General features: G+C 35.7%; 2 protein-coding genes across 3 annotated transcripts in view; both read left to right on the top strand.

Moving 5' to 3' along the window:
• The first annotated feature begins 1,583 nt into the window (after window positions 1–1,583).
• LOC102578635 (LOB domain-containing protein 1-like) lies at window positions 1,584–5,355 on the top strand. The gene is made up of 2 exons (XM_006366350.2): window positions 1,584–1,920; window positions 4,795–5,355. Exons 1-2 carry the CDS (start codon window positions 1,609–1,611, stop codon window positions 5,131–5,133), a joined length of 651 nt encoding a protein of 216 aa, XP_006366412.1. The 5' UTR covers window positions 1,584–1,608; the 3' UTR covers window positions 5,134–5,355.
• Window positions 5,356–6,739: 1,384 nt separating this feature from the next.
• LOC102600135 (putative disease resistance protein RGA1) overlaps window positions 6,740–9,282 on the top strand; it is a 5,142-nt gene continuing 2,599 nt past the window's right edge. For both annotated transcript variants that reach the window (XM_015304870.1, XM_015304869.1), the window contains exon 1: window positions 6,740–9,271. In XM_015304870.1, coding sequence (XP_015160356.1) covers window positions 6,818–9,271 — 2,454 coding nt within the window. In that variant the 5' untranslated portion in view covers window positions 6,740–6,817. The remainder of the gene's footprint in view (window positions 9,272–9,282) is intronic.

The following is a 9,282-nucleotide window of genomic DNA, read 5'->3' as shown; positions in this document are numbered from 1 at the left end:
AGTTGTCCGTTGCTCATAATGCTTTACAAATTCAGTTATACTCATTGTCTTGCATGCCATTTCTGTGAAGATCCTATTCGTGCTTTCACTTCTTTGAGTTGATTTAATGTCTGCAGAGAAAATGGAACGACTAAATGCAGTACACCATTTCTTTAATCATATAGCTTTTGAAGCCAAGAATTATCTGCACAGTTCCAATCACATATCATATTTTGCCATATCACCTCAAATTCTGATTCTGACTTGCATCTCCATAAGAGAGTTGATTTTATTTTTATTCTCTAACAAATAATATTTCTATGTTTATAGAGTTTTTCAACAAATCATGACCTGGAAAAAGTGCTATGCATAGATGGTCACAATTTGAATGTCTCTATAAAGATAAAATATTTAGGAAAAAGGCATAGATTCCCCCCTAAACTTGTCCCGAAAAGTCAGTTACACACTTTAACTATCTCGATGACCTATTACACACCTGATCTTGTTTAAAGTGATATTAATTCCCCCTTTCGAAGACAATCTCAGTTTTTGTGTGAGAAACTGTTGAACACGCGTTTTGGAAACGAAAATAATATTATTTTAACCTTTTTACCTTAATATTTTCTCACACTTTCTTAAAATAGTAATTCCTACTCTGTGTGTTCTTCCTCCCTCGCCATACATCTCTTTGTTTTTTAAAATTTATTTCTTCTTCCTTCTTCATAAATAGAAGGGGAAAAGAGAAAATTTGAAGAAAAAAAATAGGAAGTAGTTAGACGATTATGAAGTATAAAGATGTTGACGGCGGTGATACGTTGGTGGGCAACACCATTGTTGCCGGTGAAACAAATAAAAACTTTCAGATCTATAAAATTACTTTCAGATTTGTAATTTTCTTTTAAAATATTGATAATTATGGATGAAATTAATCATTTTATATGTATTATTTGTGCATAATGAATAATCAAATATGCTATTGATGGAGGCTTGAGACAAAAATGACATTGTGATGGTTGTAGGTGGTGTTTCAACAAGAATAGAGAAGACAAAGATAGAATAATCTATTTTCTTTCTTATTTCTTTTTAAAGTTCTTCTGTATGAGTTTGAAATGCTTCCATGGAAATAAGTGAAGAACTAGTTAATGGTGACAAAGAAAAGAACCGTTGAAGAAGAGGAAGTCAAAATAAAAAAAAATGTATAAGCTTTAAAAGAAATGGAAGGCCACCAATAAAAAGACACACAAAGATATTATTGATAGAATTAATATATTAGAAATTATAATACTTAATTATATAATGACCAATAAGATAGTGTCATGTGTTAAAATTTAACATTTAAACATTTTTTTCCTTCTTCTCACGCACCTTAAGGAAGGTGAAGACACTTTTTCTACCATGTCATCTTATAAGGGGGTATTAATATCACTTTAAATAAGATCAGGTGTGTAATAAATCATTAAGATAGTTAAAATATGTAACTGATTTTTCAGGACAAGTTTAGAAAAGAATTTATGCATTTTCCCTATTTTAAAAACTACTGTGTTCAATGAATTGGCATATAAAATGAGCTCAAATAGCTAAATTATATTCTCCAAATCATTTTCTATAAGCTACACGTAAAAAACGAAAATGGAGTACTCATCAACTAACTATCCACCTTCACCGCTACCGCTGCCGTCGCCGTCATCCTCCGCCGTGTCTTCGTCTTCCTCTTCTCCTAACTCTCCACCTACCGATCTACCGCCTGCCGTAACTTCATTGCCTTCATCCTCTCGCTACGTTTTTTCGCCGGTGACCAGCTCTTGTGCCGCCTGTAAGTTCTTAGGTCGGAACTGTGCAAAGAGTTGCGTGTTGGCACCTTGGTTTCCTCCTAATGATACCATCAATTTCACTACTGTCCATCGTGTTTATGGTGCTAGCAATGTCATCAAGTCCTTGCAGGTGCACTTTTGAAATTTATGATTTCTATTGCGATCTCAATTTATTATATGATTATAGTTAGGTTCACAAATCAATTTTATTTATGTATTTAGTGAATTTCTTAAGATAAATCTATGATTCGAGCAAATGTTATTGAGATTCTTAGCATTAAACTAATTGGCATAATACATCAGTGCCCGTATAGCTTAGAACTTTGAGTGTGCACAAATAGACACTTTAACTTGCGTAAAATTGAACAAATGGACACATGCGTCCTACCTGAAAATTTGTGTCCTACGTGTATTATGCCAATGTACAAGCTTACTTGTTCAACTTTTATAGAAGTTTAAGTGACTATTTGTGCAGGCCCAAAATTGGAGGATATAGATGCTAACTAGGCAGCTAAAGCCAAGTTGAAGGTAATATATATGTATTATGCCTAACTAATTATACTACTTTCAAGTTATGGGTTCATATCTACTGTTTGTTGTAGTTTTAATAATTATTAAGAGAAAATAGCCAAATATTCCCCGACCTATTTGCCAATTACCAATTACCGATTACACACTTATACTTCATAAATAAATAGGTGAGATATTCTATCTCTGATCTCACCACATTAGGGTGTGCTTAAAACCTTATTCGGTGTCCATGGGATAAAAAATTATTTCCATTGGATGTTTACACCAAACTAGTAGATATAGGATGTGTTTGTACATATACTCATTTCTTAACTGTATTGAGTAATTACTGCATATTTTCACCAAAATTAAATCACCTAACTATAATAAATTTTGTTTGTTTGGTTTAAATATTTGACACAAATAAGTATCTACCAAGGATGTTTTCCTTGAAACAATTTAAGTAAACTTTGTTTTATATTTCACAAGCAAAACGAGTTCACATTCATTAGACCGTTGTTATTAGGAATATTTCGACGTTTATTTGTTGTAGAAGTTTAAGTAGGCAAATATTGGAAAAATATTTTTAAAAACTTAAATTCATTCACCCAGGCTTTCACCTCGTGTGGTGATGGGAGGTTTGACCTTGGCCCCTATCTAGTTTATTATAAACTAACAAAGAGTAGTGAAAGACTACATACGGGGAAATCTTAGAAGGATAAGAGGCCAGCAGGTTACATTCCAAAGGAATGTTTCACCAAAAAGAGCATGTCTACTAGATGCTTTTCTAGTAGCATGTTCTTACTGAAGAGTTCAAGGAGGGTCAAAGTGCCGTCCTGTATGTTTTTCAGCTCTTATTTTGAATGATGGGAAGCCCATCTTGTCCAGTCTAAGTTGTTGTCTCTTTCCCTGTCGTAGATGTCATTATGATCTAGTAGGGTAGCATGTTTAACCATAACATCTGCTACCCTGTCACCTTCTCTATAGCAATGGGATATTTGGATGTTTCTGTTCCTGATTATATCTTGAATCTTTTCCACATTCCTTTGGAGATGCCATGGAGGTTTGATGTTGCCTTTGATCATCTCGACTAGGATCATAGAATCTAATAGCAAAATATAGTTAACTGGTATATGATTCCTATACCAAGTAACACAAAAAAGAGTTGTCTGTGTTTCACAATAATTGTTAGTTGAGAAATGAAGTGGGTTGGCAAAGGCTGTGATCATTTTCCTGTTTCTTCTCTTAACCATCCTTCCTTCTCCAGATCCCTACCCTGCTGCTTCCATCAGTGTGAACTATGGTAGAACTGTCTTGAGAGTTGTTGCAGTGAACCATCTTACTGATGATTCTGCGCTTGTAGTTCGAGGACAATTCTACATTTTTATGCCAATTCAACTTTTATCTATAGTTTTTTAATTGAAAAGGAATTTGGTGCCGATTCTAGATATTGAAATATGAAATATTCTTATGGCCATACCTTTTCACATTCGGCCTTTCAAATTTCCCAACACACAATGGTAGGAGTGATCTGCAAAAACAGTCTATGTACCAAATTGTTTGGTTCAGTAGTCCACCAGCTGTTTAAGAAATTATTGATGTTGGAATGTCTGGTGTCAGTCCCTAGAAATCCAGATATCATTCTTCAAGTCTTGGTGGCTATATCACCATGGACAAGGAGGTAGTTGATAGAATCCTCCTGAGCATTTCTGAGGGGTTTGGCTTGTTTATTAGCGTTCTGATTTGCTAGATATTGTATGTTAATATTACTGTTGGAAAAGTTGTTCTTGTAGTAGAACATAATCACCAAATTTAAAGATGAAATAGAGAAAAAAATTGAATCTTAAAAAACCAATTTGACGTGTATACCATTAAAGGTACTAGTTTCAAGTAGTAAGAGAGCCCTTGATTTCGAGCCCCTATAGTAGCAAACAGGGAAAAATTCCTATACTATTTTCCTTTTGGTGGTGTAGAGGGGATTGATCTATAATGAGAAGTAACAACCACATCCCATTATTTACTAAGGAGTTCAAGTAATAAACTTGTTTAGTGTAAGAAAATTTCACATTATTGAGTCACTTTCATGTATTATAGTCGGTGACTTGTTTTATTTTTAAGATTACAAATCTTACATTTTAAGGAGTTTTAATGTAGTTCTCGTATCAAAGTGATCCGATGGTTTAAAATTCTTTATACTGACAATCTAGATTACTTAAGAAAAAACAATTCACTCTTTTCATCCCTATATTACTGTATATTTTTTTCTTCTCTTTGCATCTATATCTTCATTTTTTCTCTTTGTATGGTGCATTGACTTCTCTTAGTTTTCCAAGATAATTACATGTGGCTTTTTGTCTAACAAAACCCTTCTCTCTCATAATTTCCTTAGTTTTCTAACAAGTTAAATGCTTATTTTAACAATTAGGTTTTCCTTATTCACTTGTATAGTGAAATCCAAGCATCATATTAACTTTTTCAAATCTTGTTTAATTAGGAATTGCCGGAATCTCAAAGAGCAGATGCTGTAAGCAGCATGGTGTATGAGGCAAATGCTAGACTGAGAGATCCTGTATACGGTTGTGCAGGGTCAATTTTCCATCTACAAAAACAAGTGAGTGATCTCCAAGCACAATTGGCAAAGGCACAAGCTGAGATTGTCAACATGCAATGCCAACAAGCTCATCTCTTGGAACTAATTTGCATGGAAATGGGCCAATCTCCACAAGCAATATCACCCCCACAACAATCTTTGGACAATTTCACTCATAATATCCCTATGAGCTTCTTAGACGACGATAACTCTGGATCAGTGTGGGAGGCCCTATGGACATGACGATTAAAGATCAAAACTCAAAATGCTCTCGGTGAAAGGAAACTGAATTGTAATATAAATTGAGCCAAATCTTCAAAGATTTGTGTTAATGTTTATTCAGGTACTTTTCTTTGTAATATGATTCTGATAAGAGCACATGAAACTGATGGGTCATATGATCCGACCATGTTATATATATAATGCTAATTTATGAGGAAAAACGGATTGTGATGTTTGAAGATGCGTTGAGGTGAATCTTAAGTATCCTATCTTGATTTAACTGATGCCATAGATGTTGACAGTGTATGTTGTTGATTGACATGGTAATATTGAGGGCTGGTTTCCATTCAGGCAACTCAGCTAGTTTGCATATTCCACCAAAAGAGTTTCGGTCGTGGACTGTGTAATTATTGGAAAACCCAAGTGTTTGTAGGCACAAAACTTGTCAAGTTTGCCATAACTGCTTCTGGTGATGTTTCTTGCTCGAGGTCAACCCCGACGTATCACAACCAGTTCCTTGTGTGCTTCACTGGTGATGTTAGGAAAATCATTTGATGAGCTAAAACCTCTCTAAAGAGGTTCTCCAGAGACATGTGTATGTTTAGAGAGGTTGTTCTTCCATTTGAGAAATTCAAAGATTAATGTGCTTCTTGGTCCTGAGATACAGCGTTATTGCACGGGCATTTTGTTAAGGTCCATTGCAAGGTATGAGACTTGAGTCCACTTTGGTATATAAATGTGTTGATGTAGGGCTTATATAGTCACGTCAATAGCTAGTTTTTTTGGGGTATGGTTCTCTCTGGATTGTATCAATGGTATCAAAGCCACCCACTATCCTCCGTATTTGCAGTGTTCGCTAGAGGTCAGTTGTGTCTAGTGCACAACTATGAGGATGGTGGATGTGGAGCGTGGTGGTTTGTTATAGTCCATTACAAGGCATGAAAATTTGAGTCCCAGATCTGTATATAAAGGCTCATCTATGTAATTATTTTTTAATTGATTTTTTTTCTAAATTATTGACATGAAATTGTAAACATTAGGAATTGTAAAGAATGTAGAGGAGAAAGAGTTTTGGAGCGAAGAGGATAATTTAGAAGGGAAATGAGTATCTTTTTATTTTTTTACAATTTTGGTTTTAAATAATAAATTCATGTCAATAAATTTTAATGGAAAAAAATTAATTAAATAGGTTGGTGACTTTGTAGGTAAAATATCCATAATTGAGTGATTTTCTACGAAAAAAATCATTAGTTGAGTGATGATATGAAATTTCACTCGACAATAAGTTCCGGAATCACTTTTGCAGTGAAATAAAATGTGTCACTTGAGCATGACACACCCAATAATCAAATCCTACTTAGAATTATTATATTACTCATTTCCTTTATATAATGGCTGTGTCTACCAATAATAAATTATTATATGGAATTTGATAGTCAAGATAAGTAATAAAGTGAAGACGGAGACAGCTAAGCTGTGGAAAATTGCAATCTTTTTGAAAAGAGAAAAAAGATTGTTTCTCTTTTCTTTCTTTGACCAAAGAGATAGTTATTGGTATAGCAATTGCAAATCAAGCAGACAGTCAGTATATTGTTTGTAAAGGAATTCAATCTCTTAATTCCTAGCAAAAAATAGACAACCATCTTTAATTTTTGCCATTCTTGTCCATTTTTTGATTCTTTGCTTTGTATTGCAGCTTTCAGAAATGGATATTGGCTTAGCAGTTGGTGGTGCATTTCTCTCTTCAGTCCTGCAAGTTCTATTCGATAGGCTTGCTCCACAGGGCGAGCTGCTGAAGATGTTTCAGAGGGACAAGCGTGATGTTCGGCTCTTAAAGAAGCTGAGGATGACTTTGCTTGGCCTTCAGGCTGTGTTAAGTGATGCGGAGAATAAGCAAGCATCAAATCCATACGTGAGCCAGTGGCTTAGTGAGCTTCAAGATGCTGTGGATGGCGCTGAGAACTTAATAGAACAAGTCAATTATGAGGTTTTGAGATTAAAGGTGGAAGGTCAGCATCAAAATCTTGGAGAAACAAGCAACCCACAGATAAGTCACCTCAGCTTGCCCTTGAGTGATGAATTTTTTCTTAACATAAAGGATAAGTTGGAAGAAAACATTGAAACACTGGAGGAGTTGCAAAAGCAAATTGGTTTTCTTGATCTAACAAAATATCTTGATTCGAGTAAACAAGAAACAAGAGAATTTTCAACTTCTGTGGTTGTTGAGTCTGAAATCTTTGGCAGGCAGAATGAAATAGAGGAATTGATTGACCGTTTGTTGTCTGAGGATGGACATGGAAAAAATCTGACTGTAATTCCTGTTGTTGGAATGGGGGGTGTGGGTAAGACAACACTTGCTAAATCTGTTTACAATGATGAGAAGGTAAAAGAACATTTTGGTTTGAAAGCTTGGATCTGTGTGTCTGAACCATATGATGCCGTCAGAATAACGAAGGAGTTACTTCAGGAAATTGGTTTAAAGGTTGATAATAATCTGAATCAACTTCAAGTCAAATTGAAGGAAAGCTTAAAGGGAAAAAAGTTTCTTATTGTCCTAGATGACGTGTGGAATGACAACTATAAAGAATGGGATGACTTGAGAAATCTTTTTGTACAAGGAGATGTAGGAAGTAAGATCATTGTGACGACACGTAAGGAGAGTGTTGCCTTGATGATGGGTAGTGGGGTAATCAATGTGGGCACTCTGTCTAGTGAAGTCTCTTGGGCTCTATTCAAACGACATTCATTAGAAAATAGGGATCCTGAGGAACATCCAGAACTTGAAGAGGTTGGAATACAAATTGCACACAAGTGCAAAGGATTGCCTTTAGCTCTAAAGGCACTTGCTGGTATTTTACGCTCCAAATCAGAGGTGGATGAGTGGAGAGACATTTTAAGAAGTGAAATATGGGAGCTGCCAAGTCGTTCGAATGGAATTTTACCAGCATTGATGTTGAGCTACAATGATCTTCGTCCACATTTGAAGCGGTGTTTTGCTTTTTGTGCAATATATCCCAAAGATTATCTATTTTGCAAAGAGCAAGTTATTCACCTGTGGATTGCTAATGGTCTTGTACAGCAGTTGCATTCAGCTAACCAATACTTTCTTGAGTTGAGATCGAGATCATTGTTTGAAAGGGTCCGAGAGTCTTCTGAATGGAATCCGGGGGAATTCTTAATGCATGACCTTGTCAATGATTTGGCCCAAATGGCATCTTCAAATCTTTGTATTAGGTTGGAAGAGAACCAAGGATCTCATATGTTGGAACAAAGTCGGCACATGTCCTATTCAATGGGCCAAGGTGACTTTGAAAAGTTGAAACTCCTGTACAAATTGGAGCAGCTGAGGACATTACTTCCCATTGATATCCAGCAGCGTTCATGCCGTCTAAGCAAGAGGGTGCTGCATGACATATTGCCAAGACTAACATCTTTGAGGGCACTATCATTGTCTCATTATGAGAATGCGGAGTTGCCAGATAACTTGTTTATCAAATTAAAGCACCTAAGGTTTTTGGACCTCTCCTGGACAGCTATAAAAAAGTTGCCAGATTCAATTTGTGTACTGTACAACTTAGAGACACTTCTCTTGTCACATTGTAGTAATCTTTATAAGCTACCTCTGCTTATGGAAAAATTGATCAACTTGCGTCACCTTGACATTAGCGAAGCTCATTTGAGGAGACCCCTACATCTGAACAAGTTGAAAAGTCTCCATGTGCTAGTGGGAGCCAAGTTTCTTCTAAGTGGTCGCAGTGGTTCCAGAATGGAAGATTTGGGTGAACTACATAACTTGTATGGATCTCTATCAATTCTAGAGTTGCAAAATGTGATTGATAGAAGGGAATCTATGAAGGCAAATATGAGGGAAAAGAAACACGTTGAAAGGTTATCTTTGGAGTGGAGTGGAAGTGATGCTGACAATTCACGAACTGAAAGAGACATACTTGATGAGCTACAACCAAATACAAACATAAAAGTACTCCAAATTACCGGATATAGAGGGACAAAATTTCCAAATTGGCTAGCTGATAATTCATTTCATAAGCTAATAGAAGTGTCTCTTAGCTACTGCAAGGACTGTGATTCCTTGCCAGCACTAGGACAACTTCCTTGTTTAAAATTCCTTACCATTAGAGGGATGCATCAAATAACAGAGGTGACTGAAGA

This window comes from Solanum tuberosum, unplaced genomic scaffold (assembly GCF_000226075.1).
Source record: "Solanum tuberosum cultivar DM 1-3 516 R44 unplaced genomic scaffold, SolTub_3.0 scf00623, whole genome shotgun sequence".
NCBI classification, from domain to species: Eukaryota; Viridiplantae; Streptophyta; class Magnoliopsida; order Solanales; family Solanaceae; genus Solanum; species Solanum tuberosum.
This window is presented reverse-complemented; position numbering and strand designations above follow the sequence as displayed.